Here is a 25,556-nt window from a genome sequence, read left to right as displayed (position 1 = left end):
TGTTAATACACAACTATGGAGCTGGACCCAAGTGGGTCCCTGGAGTTGTGGCACGTAGGGAGGGTCCAGTTACATACCAAGTACAGGCTGGAGGTCACATGGCATGGAGACATGTCGATAAGATGGTACGATGCAATATCGCTACACGACTCCAGGGAGATCGAGCTTACCGGTGGAAGGAGCATCTGGGACAGGGCCTCGAGAGCAAGAAGAATCACTCCAGCAAGCTGTCCATCGGAGGAGACCAGAGATTCAGCAGCAACCACCGAGGCCTCCAATCAGTACAGCGACACGACCAGGATCAGCGAGATGCCCCTCCAGCGAGCGGCCGGTTCCCGAGTGTTGGGGGACTCCGAGATACCATTTTTGGGGTTTCCTACTGACTGCGGTTCGGCAGCTGCAGTCGATCATGTTCATCCGGGGCAGCAGACATCTGAGAAGCTTGCAGAATCCTTGGAGTTCTCACTGCAGGGGACCCAGGGACAGCCCCAGGAGCTTGCCAACGAGGGTGAGGGAGTGTTCCACACGAGTCAAGAAAATACCAATAAACTTGAGTGACTATGTTCTCCATTGTGTATAACCAATATGTACAAGTGCTTAGGGTAAACATCACTTGGAGGAAATGACTATTATGTACTGTCAGCTCGGTTGGTAAGGTTGAGAGTGTTGTGTTGTCTATGGTTCGTTAGTCAGCAGCTGGCATCATGGCGGACAGTTCGTCAGATAAACTGTGTAGCCAATGTATTGCATAATTCACACACAGTGCATGTAATGGGTACATAAAAACACCAACAGCAGTTTCCAAAACACATATCTTGATAATTATATTTCAAAAAATTATAGTTAAATGATGACTTACCTCTTGTGACAGATTAAGCTTGGCTCCCAAACCATCTAAGTCGCCTAAATGACAAAAAGCACAAACTCGTAAAAAAATATTTGCATGGTTATATTCGTACGTTTAACACAAACAGTTCCAAAACTTTGTTGTATAATTCTTAGTCGTTAAATGTAAATCAAAATATTTTCATCATTTGCCTTCATATTTAAAATAATATTGTTCTCTGAGCGACTATGCAACTATCTCAACCCAAGATGTTCCTGCACTCTGTGTACTTCGCCAGGGAAATCTGACCCTCGGTGACGCGGAGCTGCCGAGGCCGCGCCATTCGTCACTAGCCTGGCTCAGGGGTCGGACGCGTCCACACACCACAGAGTCCTAAATGCTTTGTCTTTGTCGCCGGTAACCACCATATTGTAACTTTTTCTCAGTCCTTTTTGAACGGCTCGGTAGCTAGTTCAACATCCAATGCAGTTTTTCCAAAAACTCACCATGTAACTTAATTATATCATACCCAAATGTGCGTTCGCAATTTTTTTTCTTTTTACTTTGTAGTCGAAGGGCCGCGTGAATGCACCCATCATCGGGTAGGAAGCTTTGCAAGTGGACTTTTTTAAAATCACTCTAACTGGGCAATCTACGAACTAAATGTATCAACTTACTACTTATTTCAAACCAAGTCACTTCCATGGAAACCTGCTGTAGACTGTGTCCGTCCATACGAAAAATGTGTATCTGAAATCTTAAATACAGAGACTAATTATCTTCTGTGTAATGTCGCCATCATTCCAGCATGTACCATAACTGACCTAAATTCAAAGTCATGAAAAATGTATCACATGCTTACAAATTCGCACAGTTGTCATGAATGAACTCTCTAACAGCCATCTGTGTAATTTATACGCAACCATGTAGTGTTCTATGTTTCGTGTTCAATCATTCAGAAAGTGTTCACTGTGCTCTCCATAACGGACAAGACGTATAAAAATGACTGCTCTTTCGCATCATAACTTGCCATCATCGTAGCACCCCACCTATTTCATGAACATGCCACTTGCATCTTATAAGTATGCAAAGCCATGCTCCAACACCAACAAGAAACATGCTAAGTGTTTTGGTAGAGCCATGTAAAGGGTACTTTATATGTAAAATAATCAATATGGCTTTTGTAAATTCCTTTTATATTTAATCACTGATGTCTCCAGCCACAAGGCCATGAACCTCCCCTGACAACTCACCGAGCATAAACTGACAGACCATATGATGACAAAATAATGCACAACTAGTGTGGTTTCACAAATTAGTTCAAATTCGATTCTCAATTTTGTTTTCAAAATTTTATAAATTTAAAAAACTTTAAATACACAGCAAGACCTTACATAGAGAAATGTGCAGTATGGGAGCGGAAGCTAATGCACCAGGATGGCTAGAATCACATCGTCACGGGATAAGAGCAAGTCGAGTCATGGGCGAATATAAGGGAGGGGGGGGGGGGTTCAGGGGGTCCAGACACCCCCCCCCCCCCTTTTGCAAACGACATAATTAAAATTAGCAGAAAATTGATGACGGATAATATAATCTGTGCCACAAAATATGAGCACGCATCACAACAATGAACTACCTATATATGCTACGTAGACACTGCGCTTTGCACATCCTCCCTCCCGACTTCTGCGCACCATTCATTCTGTGCATGGCACCCGCCTCCCGCGCGACGTGCTCACTGCGCATGCGCACAACAGTCGAGTCTCGCGACCTTGATAGAAACACGCGCCATCTCCAGCCAACATGTTTTTTTTAAGCCATATTTTGTTGCTATTAAATGTCTACTCTTGAATAAAAATTTATTATGAAACGGTCATCAAACCAAGTATCACATTTGGATTTTTTTGCAAAAAAGGAGAGAGTGAAATCCCACCTTGAAGAAGTTGACTGACTGCTCGACTGGAAAATCTGTCATCCGAGAAGATTTTCTAGAATTTATCAACGTAGAAGATGTTTCAGCTGAAGCGTTAGCGAATACTATTATAACACATCTCTGAAGCTATATAATTTGGACATGGATAAATTTATTGGACAAGGGTTTGATGGTGCTGCAGTGATGAGTGGTCGCTTATGAGGCGTGAGAACAATTATCGCAGAACAATAGCCAAAAGCGCAATTCGTACACTGTGTGGCTCACAATCTGAATTTGGTTCTAGCGCATTCAAGTGAGGTGATAAGAAACTGTATCGGAACCATAAAAAGTATAGGAAACTTTTTTCGTCAATCTCCACTAGTGCCAGTCTTGTGAAGAAAATTGCGGATCAAAATAACTCATCTCATTCAATGCTTATCTCTCTTAGTGAGACGCGATGGACAGAAAAATATGTGGCTGTTGAGAGATTCGCAAAAATGCTTCCAGTAGTACGCACAGCCCTTGAAACACTTCAGGATTCTGCTAATAAAAATGTCAGCACTGAAGCATAACAACTGCAAGCAGCTATGGAAAACAGCCAATTCATCGTGTCATTAGTTGTACTGAGAAAAGTATTTTTATAGACAGTAAATCTAAATAAGGCAATGCAAAAGATCAATGTCGATTTGATCAATATTTCCAGCTATGTAAAAACAATAAAAAATACTTTACAAAATATTCGGAATGAAAACGAGCAGTTTAAACGACATAAATGTTCCAAGAACGACTGCAAGGCAAACTTAGCACAGTAATGTTCCAGGAGAAACTGCTGAGATATATTATTGTCGAAATGTATTTTACCCTTTCATTGACCATGTGATTACAAAACTTGATGCACGCTTTAAACCACATGAAGAAACAATAGAAGGGATTCAAATGCTTCTGCCTGAAAAGATCAATAATGATCCAGGATAAGCGAAAGGCTTTAAAAAATAGAACTATTATTTTTGGGAGAAACTGAGGCAAATAATTTTTCAAGTGAGTATGAAATATGGCAAAATCATTGGGAACATATAGCGAAAAACCATCCACCGCACTAGAAAGTCTAGATCAGTGCGAGAATAAATTTTTTCCTACTTTAAAAAAGCTGCTCACTATTTTGGCCACACTCCCAGTGTCCACAGCAACCCCAGAAATATGTTTTTCAACCCTAAGAAGGTTCAAAAACTACTTGAGAAACAGCATGGGAGATGAACGACTAACTGGGCTTGCGTTGATGAGCGTTCATCGTGACATAGTTTCTGAACTGTATTCAGATGAAATCATAAATATGTTGGCCATAAGAAGTAAAAGGCTAAATTTAATCCTTTGAAGTTTTCAATTTTTAACTTTTTACCTATAATTAATTATTTTATTTTGAAGGCTTTTTTATGCCAAATGTTTTAATTGATTGTAGTCTTTTTTATGTAAAAATGTTTTATGTTGATTGTGCAATATGGAAATAAATAAAAGCCGAAGCATCACAAACAAAGATAGAATAAAAATACCTATGTAGTTAAAAAAAAATATTGATATACAATATTATGTTTATGTTATCTATCTTCTACTTTGTTACTTTTATTATAGTAAAATAAATTCTTTACGGACATTACTTACAAATTTTATTTTACTGTACTTAAAGTAACTATTGTTTGTATGTAGCTTAATTGTATGTAGCTGAACTAGTGTATACCCATTTCATGTTTAAGTAATGCTAAATGACTATGATTTGAACGTTTAGATTTTTAGCTTTAACCCGCGGACACCCCCCCCCCCCCCCCCCCCACCCTCAGGGGAAAGCTATTGCTACGGCCGTGAGTTGAGTTATCAGTCATTGCATATGTATCATCTTAGAGGTTCGTGCCACCCCACTTCAACAGGAGCGCAACCAAGCTCACACGAGGTCAGCTTTGGGGGAGAGCTAGCCGAGCTGAGCCGAGTCAAGCAGAACTCAACAAAATGAGCCCACTTCACGACATCGTACGAGCCCGATAATGTCTGCGAGGCAAGAGTCGTGCTGGCATGGGCCCTTTAGCCAGAAGTCCTCTCTATCTGTATTGGACTTGCCATTGTAGTCCCAGCCACCTCTCGGGCCGGACAGATGCGAGAGACAACCATGCCAAACACAGCACTAAGGGAAATTAAGATGGAATACAGATGTGCGAAGTACTCCTAGCCACGCAGAGAAGGGGGATGGTTAGAGGAATGTGCTGGAACACATTGAAGCTGTCATGCGGACAATGGATTCCTACGGGAGAACTAAAATGCTAGGCATGAGAAGGTGGTCATATACAAGGTGGAGAATTGCCATGGAAAGCCAGGGGAGATAGCCCTGTGCCACAAGTGCGGAATGGTCAAGCACCGAGCTTGCACAGAGGCATAGAAATCTACATTTCTACGATGGACTTTTCATGTGTAATCGCTGCAAGCAACAGCGGACACGACCCGATCATGAGCTGTAAAAACCGGTATTCCACACGGTGAATGGGCCAGTCTTGCTTCCAGAGTTTGCAGGACAGACCCACGAAACGATGGAGACATTCCTTTTAGTGTACTGTGGCCACATAGCGCAGAACTATGTGTCAGCAAATCAGTTCACCGAGAGTGTGAATGGACAGTTACGAGATGTTCCAGGGACATGGTGGGCAGAAAAGGGTGAGTACTATGCCAGCTGGTACGAATTCGCGACACGGCTGAAAGTACATTTCGACATGCAGCAAGTACATGCATCTGGACAACATACACTGTTGTGTCAAGCGTTTGGCCAATGGGGGAAAACATTGAGGCATTAATTACTGGAAGGTCAGACTACATTGGCGCATGGCAATGGGCAGAGAAGTGTGCGACATTCTACCAGTCATCTTAGAGCTGATAGTGCCTAAGATGCCACCATTCCTATGAGGTGGGGGTAAGGAGAGGACTGGATTAGTTCGTCACTATCACAAGGGAGGTGGAGCAGAACCTCCGAAATGACCCATATCATCCCCCCCCCCCCAATCCACATCGTCCATTCCACCAACACGCCAGTGGCGTAGCCAGAATTTGTGTATGGGGGGTGTTAAAAAGCATGTGCCACCCCCCCCCTCCCGTATTAAAGCGGTGGCTCCGGGGGTGTTCCCCCAGGAGAATTTGGATTTTAAAGTGTAAAATAGTGCTATTTTAGCAGTTATCGGTACTTAAATTTAAATATTGTAATGGTAAAATTTTTATTAATTTTAAAATTTAATTTGTTTGAGTGATGAATAAGAAATTAATTAAAGATTTAGTGCTAAGGGGGGGGGGGGTTAACCCCTAAACCCCCCCCCCTGGATACGCCCCTGCACCACACCACACCCGGACCCCACTGACCCCTCCACCCACATGTCACCATATTGTGCTAGGAGAGGCGCACGTCGCTGTCCATTCCCAGGGGGGAAACGGACACGGGTCAGGGCGTACCCCCTTGTCATTCATCGAGTGGGAGAGGCTATCCGTGCAGAATCATTACATCACAACACACCACCACTCCACCGCTTAGTGTAGGGCTCGCAGTGCGGCGGACGTCAGTGAAGTGCTCAGCGTGTGAAGCGAGGCGTTGATGCACATAGCGGTCTCAGAGAAGGGGGGAATTTGACGCCGACCGCCAATGCTCCTCTATGTTGCATAGACCGCTATGCCTCATCAACGTCTCGCAAAGGCGTGTGCACCGAACGTGCTCGTGAGCGCAACAAAATGTAGTTCGTGCAACGAGGCGAACGCCAGGCAACGAGTGCTACGTCGGTGGAAGGATCGGGCTGGGTGTGGCATATCCCTCCGCCGAACTACAACAAATGCAATTATGTATATTTTCCCACAGGTTTTTATTAGACATTATTTTCATCATTTAATATTTCAGTCCTTTCAAAATTATGTTTCACTGTGCGCCTTGTCCCGAACCTGGCCGGTTCAGTTTCCCGCGAAATTCACACATTTCCGTGGGAGGGCTGTTGGGCGAGGGGGGTCGCGCGCGGTGAGAGCGGCAGTGTCCTTCAGGAGCTCGGATAGGCCGGCAGCCTTTGAGCAACACAGAACCATCAACTCTTGCTTTCACCGATATGTAGTTTCAATAGTTATAATCTTTTCTTAATCTTTTACTTACAGTTCCGTGGTCGGCCTCAATTTACCATGAGGTGTTTCACTTAAATAAATCAATGCTCCAAGATGAGTGTTCAGCATATTACGTAAGTACTGTGGGGAGTCTACGAGACATTACGTCGGTGCTTCACGCAACAACCTAGCTTACCGGCTAAATAGTTTCAGCCCGCACGGGGCAGCCAGTAGGCGACACGTGCCACCAAACTTATTAATGAGTCAATATCTGGGACAAGTCTAAGAGTCATGTAGAGTCACCGGAGTTATGGGCCTACGTGCCATTAGCCCAGTGTAATACGTAATATGTAGTAGTGAAGTGTTTCTTGTCATCAGGGTTTACTATGTCATGTTAGAGTTTATTCTGTAACCGCCGCACGGTATCGTGCCACCAAACTTACTAACGAGTCAATATCTGGGACGAATCTAAGAGTCAGGTAGAGTCGCTGGAGATATGGGCCTACGTGTCATTAGCCCAGTGTAATACGTAATGTGTAATAGTGAAGTGTTTTATTCGTCAAGGTATAATTTGTCATGTTAGAGTTTATTTTGTAACCGCCGCGTCGTGTGCAAGAGTACGTCCTTCACGCGCAGTAAAATTGTGAGCCGCCACTGAGGAAGTGGGCTGCGCGTTTGACTATTCGATTCGGGACAATCGTTACGGCCAGAACGGGCAGCACTATGTATAGGGCTGTGCCGTAATAAATTCATCAGGCATCAACCAGTAACTTTGTGTTCTTCTTCTGGCGTCCCGAGTGGCCATAACAGCTCGGGGGACCCTGCTGCGTTAACCCCTACCTCTAGCCACGAGGCCGAACCTTCCCTGAGATCACAAACTGTATAAATATCATGAACAAATCAAAGGAGGTAGAGGGGACGGCATCAATATAATGGTACGTGTTCTGGACGGGGACATTGGCGAATTCGCCAGTGCCTATCTGGACGACGTCATAATCTGGTGCAGGACGTGGGAGGAACACGCGCATCACCTGGCACTGGTGCTGGAACGTATGGCCAGACACGGACTGACTTGTGCCCCAAAGAAATGTCACATTGGGGCCACTGAGATCGAATTCCTGGGGCACAAAGTGACGGCGGAGGGGTGCCACCCCCGACCCGAGCAGTTGGAGCTTATCGAGGGGAAGGTGGCACCGAGGACCAGGAAGCAGCTCCAAAAGCTGCTGGGGCTGCTCAACTGGCTGCGGTCCTTTATCCCCGACTTCGCAACAATCACGGCCCCGATGACAGACCTACTGTCACCAAAGACCAAGTTCCGGTGGACCCCCGCCGCGGACGAGGCTTTGCGGCAGGTTAAGTACCGTTTCAGGAACTGTCACACGCTATCACGTCTTGTTCCCGGCCGCCCCATCTTCATCCAGACAGATGCGAGTCAGGAGGGGATGGGTGCAGTGCTATACCAAGTGGATGACGATGGAGTGAGGCGTGTGATCGAGTACGCCAGCGCAAAGTTTGGACAGGCTGAACGGAGGTATCACGTGAATGAGCAGGAGTGTCTTGCGGTGGTCTGGGCCCTGCAGTGCTACCGTCACCACGTAGAGGGGCGCTCATTCACACTGAGAACTGACAGCCAGTGCCTTCGCTGGCTGGACTCAGCTCAGGGCCGGAATTCCAAGTTCACTCGCTGGGCCATGCTGATTCAGGAATTCTTGTTCATGGTTGAACACGTCCCTGGATGAGAGAATCAGCTGGCCGACGATTTGTCCCGGAATCTGGACACTAGGAGCGAGTTCCGCGATGACCAGGGCTGGGAGGAGGTGCTCCTCCCGGAGTGCGAACACGGGGTCGAGGAATCGGTGCCGTGGCCATGCGCGTTGTATGAGTTGTCCAGCTCCACTGCCCCTGCGCCAGTTGCTCGACCAGAGACTATGACAGAACTGCTTTCGTGGGTCCACGCTGCGCAGCTCTGGAACCCCGACACCCAGACCCGACTGACGCTTGCAGGACAGGGGTGGTACCGGGCTGCCGGAGTCTGGATGGTGTGCTCCAGACCAGGGGGGCCCACAGGACGAGCAGGTGGCAGACTTACATGCTGCCAGAGGCTAGGCGCTGGGTACTGGGCTACCTGCATGACCACCCGCTGGCGGGGCATCCGGGCGCGGAGCAGACGATGCGGGAGGTCAGATCGACATTCCACTGGCCTGGTGATGCGGCATAGGTACGACGCTACGTGTGGGCCTGCCAGCGTTGCCAGGAGCGGAAGTCCAGACGACCCGACGGTAAGGAGCAATAGGTCCCACAACGGCCCCGGGATCCCTTCCAAACTGTGGCGGTGGATATCATGGGGCCGTATCCTCGCACATCCCGCGGCCGTCGCTTCATCATGGTGGTCACGGACGTCTTCACCCGCTGGGTGGAGGCATTCGCAGTACCAAACGTGAAGGCCGGCACCATGATTGCTTTGCTTGAGCGTGAGTTCTTCCCGCGATACGGGTACCCCGCAGTCCTCCTGACGGACAACGGGGTGCAGTTCACGGGGAGACACTGGCGAAAGTCCTGTGAGTGTTGGGGGTGGAGCACCACACCACGCCCACCTACCATCCACGCGCGAATCCGACCGAAAGGCGGAATCTGGACATTAAGACTCAGCTGTGCATCCAGTTGGACGAGGACCATGCCAAGTGGGACCTGCACCTGCCGACGCTGCTGTATTGCCTGTGTCGTAGGACAAATGTTGTCACGGGCTACTCCCCCGCCGAACTGATGCAGGGCCGGAATCTCGCCCTGCCCGGGGAGGCGCGAGCACCCGCCGACTCACACGAAATGATTGTCGACAATCGACGCGAAGACGCTCGATGATGCCAGAAACTATACCTGACCGACATACGCTTCAGACACACCAGCCCCCGAGACTGCTGGAACCAGGCCAGCGGGTTTTTGTCAGGTGTTACCACCTGTCATCTGGCGACAGTGGTTTCTGCGCCAGCCTGGCCCCTAAGTGGGCAGGCCCGCAGGAGATGGTTGGCAGACTGGGGACCACGACGTACCTCGTCCGTCGCGCTGACGGACGCACGACAAAGGTACACAGGGACGATATCAGATTGGCGGACGGGACGAGCGACGACAGGGACGACGACCCACAGGACGCGATTCACGGAAATGACACTGCGAGGCGGCCGGCTCAGTCTCCCTCGAGGGAAAGTCAGGAGGGGGCGACTGCTCCCAACCAATGACCGTGGGCTTGGCAAGGACACCCGACAGGACGGACGGAAGGGGCCCGCGAGGCGCAAGCATGGTATAGCTGGAGCGCTTTGTGAACCGGGTACTTCTGGACGACGACGACGATTTTGACGATGGGCCACTCATGGAGGACGTGACTGAAAACGACACCATCTTGGGTTATTTGTTTGACCTCAGTGACCCTGTGGTGACTCTACCGGAGCCTGACCAGGAATGTAAACAGAGACACGTCCAACCCTGGGAACGGCGGGTGAGAAACACGGATGTTGATGGAGAGACAGCTGATGAGGTGACAGTCCGGCTCCTCAGCGGGGAGTGTGACATCGACAGGGCACAGCAGGTGGTCCTGGACTTGCCCTCCGAGTAGCCGACTACGACATCCCACGCGGAGGACGGGCCGGAGGTGCGCCAGTCCATGCGTGACACAACTGCCCCTCGCTACCTCAGGGACTATGAGTGGGAGGGTCAGCACAAGCACCGGGACGTACAATGGACGGACGCCGGTGGTCTGTGCTGCAGCGTCATGCAACTCCTGCCTCGGTTCGCCCGACCTCGAATGACTGACGTAAACGAGAGCAGAGACTAGACGCGTAACCGGACGCGGCTGCGGCTACCGGTCTAGGCCGACATTGGTGGCCAGGACGGCCTCGGGGAGGGGGGCATATGACGACAGTCGTCGTGCCCTCCTAGACGTAGAGGCCATACCTGGCCACCAATGTGGGCCTAAGGGAGGTATTTTCCCCGTAGTGCGACTCAAGTCCAGTGTTAGTGTGTACGATTGTGGACACACCCACGTGTGCCCTGGACCGTCCACAAACGACCAGATGTTTTGTTAATTATTTGTATTGTTTTACAATTATCTTGTAATTGTGTTTTATGTTGTAAATACCCACGAACGGCTACGTTTCTTGTATAGTAATTTGTAATGTTTTCATAGTTCTTTAATAATTTGTGTTTAAATATTTTGTATATAATTTCAATTGCAGTGCTTGTGTAAAATGTAGAACAGCACCTGGCCCGCCGCGAGTCGCGTCTCTCCCACGCCGGCCTATTTCCCCTTCCCCTCCTCCGCGACCAGCGCGTAGCAGCGCACGGGCGTGTGGGGATGCCGTCGCTTCCCAGTCTCCGAGCAGAGCAGACGTGCTCTCGCTCGCTCCGCTCGAGGCGCGCGCTAAGTACGGCTGAATTCTCGTAACCAGCAAGTTTCGTCACGGGACTGCCTCCGCAGTCATATCAGGTCGCGTACAATTATTTTATGTGTATTTTCGGGAGTCCGGGTCGTGGCGAGGGAGAACGTTTGTCCTGCAACGTGTCGGCCAGGCTGCGATAGAACTTCAGCAGAATAAACCAGCTCATGGAAACGGACAGCCACTTCTTTTCCTTACTACCTTAGCCAGAACCTCTAACCTCTACAAGATTCCCTCCCGATCCAACGTTTTCCGGTCCCGGCCACGTTGGCCTGAACTCCACTATCTCTCCGACTGGGGCTACGGGGGCAATTGGGGTGAGTTTCAGGACATTCTACGTCAGGGACCTAGGGACGTCAGTGGTATTCAGTGTGTGACATTTACAAAGCCTATCCTCCATGCAGCATGCAGCACATGCTCTTTACAGAAGCCCATCAGTATCAGCCCAGTCAGATGTATTGTATCATCGCAAGCTACGCTATTTGTCTGTGAAGGAACTGGAAGCCTAAAAGTATAAAATTCTAGAAGAATCTCGTACTGATGCAAGAAACATTGATGATGAACTTGTAGGTTTTTTAATATAAAAAAACTGTGAAGCTCTGAAATAATGTGCCTATGCTTGCTAACAAAATATGTAGCTCAGTTTTTATGTATTTATTTTAACAGAAATCATTGGATTTTATATTATTTTATTATTTATATTATTTTATTATTGAAACTAATTATATGTAGTTTTTAAATTTTCCTTGTTATGATAAATAATTCCAGCGTATCACAATACTGCAGGTATAGTAAGTTTTATATTTATATTTTTAAGTATAATGTAGTATCACAAAGAACGTGTAGAGTATTGGTAGAAAAGGAGTTAAAATTTTTAGAAAATTGAAAATTAATTTTGGGAAAACATTTCATTTTGGGATTTGAATAGTCACCCTGTAATAATTGTATTTGTGTTGGAAACCAAGTATGACAATTTGTAGGGCCTTCCTAACATCCTTTGTTGCTCTAATGGAGTCGATGTACAGACAGTTCAATAATTCGTTTGCTTTCTGGCATTGTTTATCTCAAAAATTACCTTTTCACTCCTCGCTCACACACCATTTTACGCCGACCGCCGGTGCTCCCTCTGGTTCGCACAGGCCGTTATGTCACAACAACACTTACTCTTAAGTGCGCCGAACACGCCCGAGCGTGATGTCCGCCGAGTGTGTGAATGTGCGCCGCGACGAACACCAAAGCAACGTCAGCACCCGACCGGGTGTGGCAATGCGCCTAATTTATTATATAATTATTTTGTCAAATTAAAACAACTAAATTAATAACCATTTAAAAGAGGATTCATGTAAGGGAAATTATGTCTAATTGCTTTATAAGCATATATTGTGTAACTTGTCTTTAAGTCCAAAACTGGCCGGGTCGGTTTTCCCGCGTTCCACGTGGTTAGGCGCGAAGCCGCAGGGCGGTCTTGCGCTCAGTTACCGTCGGGGGCTCGAAGGGGTCGGGCGCTCCGCGAACGTCGGGCCATCAACTTTCGCGCTTCATCTCCATATCAGCAATAGTGTAAGTCTTTTAAAATCCTTTAACTTGCTCGGCGCCGACCCCACCTCAGTCGCACGATATTTCGTGCGACTCGTAACTTATCAATTTTTATCCCGACAGAGAATTTTATTTTGTTCTACGTAATATCGTGTCCAGTTTAAGGACAGCGTATAGTGTTACGCAGTTTCCGGCTTCATAGCCAGTTAATCGTTATTACCGTAGGCTTTTTGTAACGAGTGTTGAATGCTACTGACTAACTGTCACCTTTTAATTATCATCATTCTAAACGTGTAATTTTTAACGTGTGTTTTAACTAAATAACTTTCATTTCCAAGAGACTTTTGCGTGTACGTCTCCCACTGGCGTATCCACGTAATTTTAGAGACATTAATATTTCGTCGCAGGCTAGACTGCAAACAATCCTGAACATACGAACTTTTTTTATGTATTTACATGCCCGCCTAAGTTGTGGCAACACCAGTTTCGCGACTATCTGCCAAACCTTTCATCGGGATGAGAATGCACCGTTACAGCTAGGCAATATTACTTTGCAATCTACTTTGGTCGCGCGCGCCATTACGTTCAGAGATACGTGTGTCACAGCGGTCCGAAAACGGACGTGGCCAGTATCGGGACGAATAAGTGTATCAATACTGAATAAAGTGCAGTGTCCTGTAACTCGTTTACCATTCATTTACAAGGCGTCCTGGGTGGCCTGAACAGCCCAGGTAATTTCCGAACCGAGACGCGCTCCTGCCTGCAGCCACGAGGCCGAACCCCCGTTAAAACCCCTGAGATCTTTTACAACGTTAATATTTAATTTAAAAACTAAAACAGGCAGCGGGAGTGGCGTCATTTGGCGCTGAACTAGTGTGGCTTTCGAAAAACGAACTTTTGAACGTTTTTCAAACTTTGAAGTACATCAAAATTAATTCAGCATGAGTGAGTTAAGGCCGGCAAGTGGCATTCAATTTTGTGACATTTTTATCATTTCGGGACTATTCATTAAGGAACATTTGTATTTTAAAAATTTTAATTTTATTTTCATAACTCCGACGCGACAGTCTCACACCAAGGCAGCAGCGGAAGCCGGCGCGCCAGGACACGGGATACGGCGCCGCGAGATAGCGACGGGAGACGGCGCGACGAGATAGCAACGGGAGACAAGAAGATCGGTTTCGCCGCGACGCGATAACGCCGGCACCGCGAGATACGGCCGTGATCGGTTACACGGCGTCTAACCGCGATCGGTTACGACTCGGAACCCCGGGAACAGCGCGCCGCAACCGCAAGACAGCTGCGCACGACCGCGCACGCATCACTGGGCTTCCGCGGGACAGGAGGCGTGCGAGCACGGGACACTGACTCGGTGGTGAGGGGAGGAGATCCTCCCTACCTGCTCGCGCCCTGTCATCGACGTCCTGATCCGTCGCTCGTATCAGTCTGCCGCGACCGCGTGACAGAGGCTGCACGTCGTTATCAACATGAATGACTTCCAGGAGGCATATGAGTCCTGGGCCGAAGCGAACTTCCCAGAGCCAGGCGAGAGTTGCTATCACTACTCAAATTATGAATGCGGATTTTGTTACGAGTACCGGACGTATGGCATGACGATGTGCTGTATCCCATCATGCCCCGGCGGGACATCTGACGGGTGGTTCTGCTGGATGTGCGGGAGTTTATGGCACAATGAATGTGTACATCCGATCGCTCGAGAAGAGGTGGAGATGTGTGGATTGAGGTGTGAACATTGCCGAAAGAAGCAGTGTACAGGCGGGGCCGCAATCGCCACGACGCCGGCCATGGAACTCCTGGGGGCCAGACGACCACGAAAGACGAGTGGTCACACTGTGCGGACGCCGACACGCTTCTCACAATGTCTTTGCCTGAGACGAGAATACTCCCGATGCCACTGCAAACAACGCCGCCGCCGCCACCGCCTGCCGAGAACGCTACTGGTGTGGCGCTGCGTCTTAACTTGGCAACATCGCCGCACTTCCCAGCTGGCCAACAGGCCGCCGAAGCAGATACACACAGTGCTATGACCATCACGCCGCCCCCGACGCCGCCGCCACCACCTGCCGAGAACGGTACTGGTGCAGCGCTGCGTCCCAACTTGGCAACATCGCTGCACTACCCAGCCGGCCAACGGGCCGCCGAAGCAGATGCACAACATAACATGACCATTACGCCGCCCCCAACGCCACCGCCACCGTCTGCCGAGAACACTACTGGTGCGGCGCTGCGTCTCAACCTGGCAACATCGCCGCACTTGCCAGCCGGCCAACAGGCCGCCGAAGCGGTCAAAAACCATGCTATGAACATCACGCCGCCCCCGATGCAGCCGCCTGCCGAGAACGCTACTGGTGCGGCGCTGCGTCTCAACTTGGCAACATCGTCGCACTTCCCAGCTGGCCAACAGGCCGACGAAGCAGTAAGGCACCATGCTATGACCATCACGTCACCCCCGACGCCGCCGCCACCGCAACCCGAGAACGCTACTGGTGCGGCGCTGCGTCTCAACTTGGCAACATCGCCGCACTTCCCAGCTGGCCAACAGGCTGACGAAGCAGTAAGGCACCATGCTATGACCATCACGCCGCCCCCGACGCCGACGCCACCGCCTGCCGAGAACGCTACTGGTGCGGCGCTGCGTCTCAACTTGGCAACATTGCCGCACTTCCCAGCCAGCCAATAGGCCGCCGAGGCAGATACGCACCAGGCTATGATCAACACGCCGCCCCCGACACCGCCGCCCCCAACTGCCGTGAAGGCTCCCGGGGAATTGACGTGGTGCAAACCGGCCGTGATGACATCCGCCAGAGGGCAAAACGACCACTGAGGCGACAACGACCACTGAGGCGACAACGACAAAGGATCACCCGGAGGAACCACTCCGATGGCGCCGCCCACGGTCGCTGAGAAAGCGGCTGGCACAGGGTGGTGGCGCAAAACGACGATTTTGCGTCACTCTCCGGGGGATCAGCCACCTGCCAAGTCATTCACAGTCGGCCCGACGCCACCTCACGCACGACACCACGGGCGTGCCACTCACACAAGCCACGCGCATCACAAAGGGCGTGCCAATCACGCCAGCCACGCACGTCAACAAGAGCCTGCCGCCACCGCACGTCACGCATGTCAACAAGGGCGTGCCGCCACCGCACGTCATGCACGTCAACAAGGGCGTGCCGCCACTGCACGTCACGCACGTCAACAAGGGAATGCCGCCACCGCACATCACGCACGTCAACAAGGGCGTGCCACCAACGCAATTCACGCACGTCAACAAGAGCGTGCCGCCACCGCACATCACGCACGCCAACAAGAGAGTGCCGCCACCGCACATCACGCACGTCACCAAGGGCGTACCACTCACGCCAGCCACGCACGTCACCAAGGGCGTGCCATTCACGCCAGCCACGCAAGTCAGCAAGGACGTGCCGCCACCGCACAACACAGGGGGCGTGCCACTTCCGCCTGCCGCGCACATCACAGGGGGCGTGTCACTTCCGTCCGCCGCGCACATCATAGGGGGCGTGTCATTTCCGCCCGCCGCGCACGTCACAGGGGGCGTGTCACTTCCGCCCGCCGCGCACGTCACAGGGGGCGTGCCACTTCCGACCGCCGCGCACGTCACAGGGGGCGTGCCACTTCCGCCCGCCGCGCATGTCACAGGGGGCGTGCCACTTCCGCCCGCCGCGCATGTCACAGGGGGCGTGTCACTTCCGCCCGCCGCGCACGTCACAGGGGGCGTGTCACTTCCGCCCACCGCGCACGTCACAAAGGACGTGTCACTTCCGCCCGCCGCGCACGTCACAGGAAGCGTGCCACTTCCGTCGCCGCGCCCGCCACTGTGGGTGCGCCACTTCCGCCCGCCACACGCGCCGCTGAAGGGGACACACCACCGCCCGCCACTGAGGGTGCGCCACTGCCGCCCGCCACACACGCCGCAGATTGCGCCATACCACCGCCCCATGCCTCGCGTGTCACTGTGCGCGCGCCGCCTGCTGCTGAATGCGCCGCAACGCTGCCTCCGCCGCCCACCATTGCCGCCCCCATGGCGACAGGTGCGGCCCACAAATGCACCACGACGCCGCCGCCCACCTCGGCCGCCCCCATGGCAACAGGAGCGGCCCACGTGCACACCATGCCGCTGGACACACCAGGTTAGTGCTTAGTGCGCCAACCAGTGTACCACTTCCATGCGAGTGAGGAGTAGTGTTGTTGAGCATAACGGCCTCGTTGGAGGGGGGGCATTTGACGCCGACCGCCGGTGCTCCCTCTGGTTCGCACAGGCCGTTATGTCACAACAACACTTACTCTTAAGTGCGCCGAACACGCCCGAGCGTGATGTCCGCCGAGTGTGTGAATGTGCGCCGCGACGAACACCAAAGCAACGTCAGCACCCGACCGGGTGTGGCAATGCGCCTAATTTATTATATAATTATTTTGTCAAATTAAAACAACTAAATTAATAACCATTTAAAAGAGGATTCATGTAAGGGAAATTATTTCTAATTGCTTTATAAGCATATATTGTGTAACTTGTCTTTAAGTCCAAAACTGGCCGGGTCGGTTTTCCCGCGTTCCACGTGGTTAGGCGCGAGGCCGCAGGGCGGTCTCGCGCTCAGTTACCGTCGGGGGCTCGAAGGGGTCGGGCGCTCCGCGAACGTCGGGCCATCAACTTTCGCGCTTCATCTCCATATTAGCAATAGTGTAAGTCTTTTAAAATCCTTTAACTTGCTCGGCGCCGACCCCACCTCAGTCGCACGATATTTCGTGCGACTCGTAACTTATTAATTTTTATTCCGACAGGGAATTTTATCATGTTCTACGTAATATCGTGTCCAGTTTAAGGACAGCGTATAGTGTTACGCAGTTTCCGGCTTCATAGCCAGTTAATCGTTATTACCGTAGGCTTTTTGTAATGAGTGTTGAATGCTACTGACTAACTGTCGCCTTTTAATTATCATCATTCTAAACGTGTAATTTGTAACGTGTGTTTTAACTAAATAACTTTCATTTCCAAGAGACTTTTGCGTGTACGTCTCCCACTGGCGTATCCACGTAATTTTAGAGACATTAATATTTCGTCGCAGGCTAGACTGCAAACAATCCTGAACATACGAACTTTTTTTATGTATTTACATGCCCGCCTAAGTTGTGGCAACACCAGTTTCGCGACTATCTGCCAAACCTTTCATAGGGATGAGAATCCACCGTTTCAGCTTGTCGATATTACTTTGCAATCTATCTTGGTCGCGCGCGCCGTTACGTTCAGAGATACGCGTGTCACAGCGGTCCGACAACGGACGCGGCCAGTATCGGGACGAATAAGTGTATCAATACTGAATAAAGTGCTGTGTCCTATAACTCGTTTACCATTCATTTACAAGGCGTCCTGGGTGGCCTGAACAGCCCAGGTAATTTCCGAACCGAGACGCGCTCCTGCCTGCAGCCACGAGGCCGAACCCCCGTTAAAACCCCTGAGATCTTTTACAACGTTAATATTTAATTTAAAAACTAAAACAGGCAGCGGGAGTGGTGTCACATTCATTCCAAGGACCAGTAGCTTCCATGTTTATTATTAATATTCTATCTCTCCATAACTCTCTGTTAATAACTTGCCTGAAATTGAGAATGATCCACTGCAGCGAATATCTTCTCTTGTGAATTGATGATTCAGAATTGATTAAATTTTAGCCAAATGATTTCACTGAATTTATCAATCACTAAGTAGTCATTCTTAATATTTCAGTAGGTTACAGCAAATTTAAGTAAATATTCTGTATCAAATTATTCCTTTACATTCTATAAATTATCGAAAACACCTGTTGGCATATCAATTGTTAACATTTGCATATGTAATTATTTACATTAGCTAATTTTTTAAGTTGTGCTGGCAAATCATATATAAATGATTGCTCTGTGTGCAGAAAACTGTAATCGTGGTGCTGTGCTCAGGATAAAACCATAATTATTAATAATAAATGTCCGGTGGAAGCGTCAGGCTAATTATCTAAAAGGACTGGCCAGAGGGTCACAGCCCACTTACAAACACAATTTAAAATTAACCTCCCTGACAGTAGGAAAGGTTACGTGGATTGTGGTTTCAAGTAGCAGCAAATGAAAACAATCGTATGGTTTGGTTTCATTAGAGGCTTTTACTGTTGATTAGTAGTTTAGTATCTTTTCATTGCAGGTTTCTTACATTTGAAAATATCTTACGGCATTACAGCCATTACAAACAAAACTGGTAACAATGTCAGATTCTTATTTTTGATACATTACATTGAGTACTCTAACGAATAAAATAAAAAAAAGGGGAGGGGGGCGGGGAAACACCATTTCATGCTATACTAAGTTCAACTGTTTAGGAACATTGAGCTCGCAGGCTCAAAAAACAAATATATGTGTTTAAAATACAATATTTTATAATAATAAGGAAAACGTCCTAAAACTGGCGGAGTTATAAAGCTGTTCTTCACTTCTTTTTGAGGGGTGCCGAAAGATGGAGGGAGACTCCGTTATAGAGGCTCACGAGTTACATTTTGAGGTGAAAAATGTGGCGCCAGAACTGGGCCGCCATCTTGAACTGGTCTGGGGTCCTTGAAGCACTCTGGAATTCTTGAGTACTCTGGGATTCTGGAACCCTCTGGGATTCTGGAACCCTGCCTATAACCAATAATCCACCTGGATTAGCTTGGTTAGCAGGCAGTTTATGCCGGGCGAAGTTAAGCCCCAAAAAAGGCAACCTAACAGGTTTGTGTGGGACGAAGTGCAGCTTACCTTAGCTGGCAGGGTGAAGTAGATAGTGGCTGTCCCTGGGGGTGATCCGGGGACGCGCGTCGCGGGAGCTCGCGGTAGCCATAGAAGAAAGAATTATGCCGAAAACCAAAAAAAACTAAAGTTAAACTTAACTATTTGGGCAGCTACGAAGAAAAACTAAAAAAATCTAGGCGACATGGCCTGGCTCAGAAAGCAACTACATTATTGCCGAAAGCAGATCACGATAGCTGCTGGTCGTTACTGCGACCTGTTGCGAAGATGCGCGCTGGACGAGAGCTGCCCTCAAAATCCCTGAAATGGTGCCGGGACGCTAACTTAAAAGTAAGTCCGGTCGTCTGTTCCTCTGGAGGAGGGGATCGGGAAACCCGTAGTGCTCCGAAGGGATTTGAAAAAAAAAAAGGGCTCCTGCGACCTATCGACTGAGTGTGAGGTCGACTGTTTCTCCTGGTGGGGATAGGGTGGTCAGTAGTGCGCTCTCGCTCTCAGCTGGTTCGTCCTTTCGCCGATAGATGGTGTGGGCATGCAGATCGGAGTCTCGCAGAGACAATCGCGGTACTTGGTGGCCGCCATTTTGCAAGGGGGGGGGATTTTGGCCTTGAGGTTGGTCATTGCCGCGGCTGGCCGATGACTGCTGTGGACCAGGACAGGGTGGGGGGTATGTCCGGTGAATGACCTGCCCTGGAAGAGTTCGCCGGCCAGACGTCGGGACGTGCGGCGAAGCTTGAAAAAAGGACACCAAAACGTGTTAGAGACCGCAAACTTCAGCACACCTCCGAGAAGGGGTGGAGGTGACCATGGGAAGCTTAGGGCGGCTACTTTCGTCACGCGTAGCGCTAAACTCGTGACGAAACGCGACGGCCAGTGGATACCGTTGCTGATGATAGCCCTGTAGTCGGCTAGACCCAGCAAATTTGGTGGGAAACAGCGGTGAGAGCACTATACTGCTCAACAAGCTAACCTGCCGGTACACTCGACCGAAAAAGTTTGGATGGGGCGAAAGCAGCGGGCGAAAAAGTAAAATTAAAGTTATAAAAAAAATTTAAAAGTTTGTAAAACTAAGAAAATAAAAAAAAATCGTGCCTAAAGTAGCACTGATTCGGCTCATACTCCCCCGCTTGAATGCGGAGCATATAGGGAAAATAAAAAACAAACTTACACTTATTAGTAAAACTAGTACCAGGTTCGCCTGTATCCTACTACTTACAAAAAAATTTTTACGGTCAATTCGAAGGTGTATTATAATTAATTAAATTACCCTTAACGGTGAATGATGTCATGAGGAAAGTTGATCTCAGATGTTGGGAATGGTGTCACGTGACAAAAACTCTAAACATGGGCGCTGTGAGGCGGGCCTAAAACACTGGGCCGGAACCGGAACTTGGTCCGTCGGGTGCCAGTTATGAAGGTGGGGATTTGTGTACCCCTGAAAATAATGAAAGTGGGAATGTAAACCCTTGTACAATAGTCTTTCCATAAGAAGCCGAAGGCATTGGGACTTAGCCCTGCACAGTCAGGCGATGGAGATGACGGTCGAATTTGCTGCTTGCTCGAAGGCGAAACAGAGCCTCAGTTCCAGAGTGACACATGGCCTAAGGGTGGTATTCCCTTGGCGGAATTTTAAATGATTGGGGATGAAAACCCCAAAAGATCAACAATCCGTAGGAAAGCATGAATTTAAAAAATATTAAATATTCGATAAATTAAGAAATTTCAGCGCATACCACTCTGATGTTTATTATTAATAACTAATATTTATTATTTAAAAGATTTCTGCAAACAAAATGATAAATTAACGACTCTTCGCACTCAAATTTAAATTATTTAAAGAAATGAAAAATGCAATAAACCAACAATTATAAATCAAAAAGGGATAAATTATAATGGAGCAGTTAGATCTTCCATGACTGCTGATAGGCTTCGCACTGCCTGAGAGGGGGTTTGAACATAGGCCGTCCAAAGATGAGTGGTGGGAATGTAACCCAAAGAACACTCGAAAATGATCATGAGATTTTTCACTCAGAGGACCTGGTCATGGCTCGTTGGCTCAGAGGACCCTAACTTTTGCGCCGCTCGTTGGCTAGCTTGACCTAGCTCCTATTTTCGAAAAACACATAAAAGAAACCAGTTTGCCGTCTGGAAGTCACGTAGCTCTTACTTAAATAAAGCATCTCATCGATAACGATGTAAAAGAAATACAACTTTGGGGTAGAATGCAAAAGAAAAAAGAAAAATGGCTAGATGTGACAGCTTCAGTGCTCAGACTCTATGTACGTCACTGTACATCACATTTATGTGCAAGGAAAATAAAGAAATAAACATGTACAAGTATTAACGCAAAATCAGTACAAAAAACACTACAAACATTATTCTTGCTTACTTTACGAATTATGGTTATTAAAAAAAAAGGAACGTAATCAGAAATTAAATATATGAAATCGTGGAACATGATTCATCAAGATTCAAAAAATATCAGAGAGGTATTTCTGAGTAAAAAAAATTACAACTCTTTGCGTCAAGTAGCTTGTTAAAGACTGAACTTACGTAAGTAAAAACAAATTAAAATATCTTAAACTACCTAGAGTGTGCTAGCCTAGAAACGGGATATGTAAACATACCCAAATTAATTCAGTGGACCTCTCGTTGGGGGTTAAAAGTATTTCACCACTCTCGGTGATTACCTTAAATATTAGTATGAGACTAGTCACCTCGTAGCTGCTTAATTTCTGGGGAATACATATTTTAATATGATTAATTTTATTATTATTAATGAGCTAAAAGAAAAGATAAAAAAATATGTGTGTTGCCCTACTACTTGTAATAAAGCAGAATTAATTCCATGACCTTTGACTGTAACACTTTATAAGTCCCAGACAAGATTAATAATTAAATAGAGTCCATTTAAACTTGGTTTAAATTATTTAAAATAAATACTTAAAATCATTTAATAAATAAAAAATTAAATTTAAAGCTTAACCTTAAAGTACCTGTAAGCTTAAAACTATTTATGCCGTTGTTATATTAATGAAATGAAATTCATCCCGTTGATCTCAGATTTTGGATATCGTGTAGGAACACAAAATGGGCGCTGTGAGGGAGGCCGAAAAGCACTGAGGCCGAAACAAGGGAAATGCGTCCTTGAGCACTTAGTGACTAATGGGGACTGTAACCCCTGTAAATGGGTATGGTAACCCGTAACTTACAAATTAAAATTGGGAATATAACCCCTGTACATAATTGTTTCGCTGTCCATAAGAAGTCGAAGGCATTGAGTCATAGCTCTGCACAATCTGACGATGGATCAGACGAAATATAAGAATTTAATACTTGCTTAGAAAGCGAAGTACACCTCGGTCCCGGATACCTACATTTATTAACTCACATAGGCTCAATATGTTCAAGCTCTGACAGTTGATCAGACCATCAGGCTGAAGCAGAGAGACCTACGAGGGAATTTCACCCATGAGTTAGTTCGGGTTTGAAACCCGAAAGATCAACGAATTTGGGTGAAAAATTGATTATGTAAAGAAAATTTAGATTATAAGAAATTGACTGATATAATATTGTAGTTATTATATAATTTTAATAAATCATAATTCTTGCACTAAAATTTAATAAAAAAACTATAAGTAACATCGTAACATGATATATTATGATCCTAAGCTAATTTTAAATTAATTATAATCTCGCTGTCGGATCTTCCATGACGGGCACAAAAGTTCACACTGCCTAAGAGGGGGTTTGAACATAGGTCGTCCAAAGGGTGAGTGCTGGGGATGTAACCCAGGGAACACTCTATGGTCATAGGATTTTTCACCTAGAGGGCCAGGTCTTGGCTCATTGGCTCAGAGGACCTCTCGCGATTTAACGCCTGAATTTAGTGCTGCACTGTGACTAGCTTGACCTTGTTCGACTTTAGAAATACACGAAAATAAACCTTAATGCCACCTTGGAAGTCACAGTTGCTAAACAATGTAAAATAATAATGAACATCAAACTAATAATTTTAGGTAGAGAGCAAGAAAACAATCAAATTTAGTGTACAGTGATGCACGAGCTACTGTGCTCAGTTTTAAATACGTAGTTGTACGCCACCTTATAAAAGAAATTGATACCGATCCAAAATAAATATAAAAGTTAGTAAATGGTTTACTCAAAAATCATGATCACAAAAATATTATTTATCCTTTACTTAGCCATCTTAGATTGATTGGTAAATTGCTTATAGAAAACTCGACGTTAAAAAAAGTATAGTACTCTATCTTACAATAAATTCCTCACCTCCTGGCTAGCGTAAAAAGTATTGGGGATACAACCCATGTATATAAACACTTTAATTCAGTACCCTTTCCTTAAAGGCATGAGTGATTGCACCTCTCGTTGGGTGATCACGAAATAAATCTAAACAAAAGCTAGGCACATGGATGTGTATGGTGACACAATGAAATGGTACGTCGAAGTATATTCACGTAGCTTGTGAACGATGCAATAGGATTAGAGTACTAGTTAATGTCACTTAAGAGCATATTCATATTTTATATAGCTTAATGAATGGACCCTTTTATTAGATTTATTTTATGTATTATTAAATTACTTTATAGTTAATTTTAATATACTAAGAAAATGATAAACAATAGAAGTTTCTTAACATTAGCTAAAACAAAAGTTTATCTTATCACATTATTTGTATTTTTAATATTATTATAAGTTATATAAATATATTATGTTATAATTTACGTTTCCCTAGATTAAGAAAATACTTTGCTGCTAGAATTAAGGTAGTATAGATTATTTATAGTGCTTGTTTTGTGACATAAAAATTATATTATTAGGACATACAAAGCATGGGTAGTTTGTTTACAAACAACGTGGCACGTGGGTGGAGCACACAAGACAGGAGAGGAGGTTCTGCGCGGTTGGCGGCCCTGTTATGTGGTGAAGAGATAACATGTCGGCGCGCGCAAGGCGCAGAGAGACAAAACACAACAATGTCCGAAAGGATTTCTATGATCTGTTTTTCACAAAGATGGCCTGGTTTGCAGGCGGATGTGTTATAAAAAAAAACACTGATAACAGGGAGGAATTTAGAAAAACTCAGGGCACTGTCGGCCGCGAGGAACAAACTAGATTGCAACGCATTGTTTACGCTGCCGGACACGGGGGCAACGACATGACCTTGACTCCTCCAGCCGGTGAGGCGGGAAGGGAAGGGGTGAAGAGGATGACAGGGAGAATGACACGCGTGCCTGATAAGAAACGTTGCCCGAGAGACGTCGCGCCGACGCGACGGGGCCACGCGGTGTCTCACCGCATGCAAACATAGTCACAGCGGGACGTAAAATACGAGAGAATTTTAATTTAACTAACTTTGGGTGAATCAGATTGGGTGCCAGTTTTAGGACTTCCAATAATACTGTGTAACGAAAGTCTTAGTGACAAACAAAAAAAAAAATATTTATACCAAATAAACTTAAAGCATTCTCATAAATCAAACCAAAATACAGTTAACAATTTAAGAGTAACCATAACCACACAAACTGCTACCACATTGTAACCGTAACCACGCTCTGCTACCAATTTGTAATCGTGGTGCTGTGCTCAGGATAAAACCATAATTATTAATAATAAATGTCCGGTGGAAGCGTCAGGCTAATTATCTAAAAGGACTTGCCAGAGGGTCACAGCCCACTTACAAACACAATTTAAAATTAACCTCCGTGACAGTAGGAAAGGTTAAGTGGATTGTGGTTTCAAGTAGCAGCAAATGAAAACAATCGTATGGTTTGGTTTCATTAGAGGCTTTTACTGTTGATTAGTAGTTTAGTATCTTTTCATTGCAGGTTTCTTACATTTGAAAATATCTTACGGCATTACAGCCATTACAAACAAAACTGGTAACAATGTCAGATTCTTATTTTTGATACATTACATTGAGTACTCTAACGAATAAAATAAAAAA

At 47.0% G+C, this 25,556-nt stretch overlaps 2 protein-coding genes across 3 annotated transcripts in view; both read left to right on the top strand.

The window, feature by feature from the left end:
* Positions 1 to 14,292: 14,292 nt before the first annotated feature.
* Positions 14,293 to 15,384, top strand: LOC134535075 (uncharacterized). Its single transcript, XM_063373966.1, has 3 exons — positions 14,293 to 14,350; positions 14,569 to 15,242; positions 15,358 to 15,384. The coding sequence occupies exons 1-3, from the start codon at positions 14,293 to 14,295 to the stop codon at positions 15,382 to 15,384; spliced, it is 759 nt and encodes a 252-aa protein (XP_063230036.1).
* Positions 14,669 to 25,556, top strand: part of LOC134545659 (uncharacterized) — a 57,413-nt gene continuing 46,525 nt past the window's right edge. For both annotated transcript variants that reach the window (XM_063388619.1, XM_063388620.1), the window contains exon 1: positions 14,669 to 16,977. In XM_063388619.1, coding sequence (XP_063244689.1) covers positions 15,979 to 16,977 — 999 coding nt within the window. In that variant the 5' untranslated portion in view covers positions 14,669 to 15,978. The remainder of the gene's footprint in view (positions 16,978 to 25,556) is intronic.

Source organism: Bacillus rossius, chromosome 1 (assembly GCF_032445375.1).
Source record: "Bacillus rossius redtenbacheri isolate Brsri chromosome 1, Brsri_v3, whole genome shotgun sequence".
NCBI classification, from domain to species: Eukaryota; Metazoa; Arthropoda; class Insecta; order Phasmatodea; family Bacillidae; genus Bacillus; species Bacillus rossius.
This window is presented reverse-complemented; position numbering and strand designations above follow the sequence as displayed.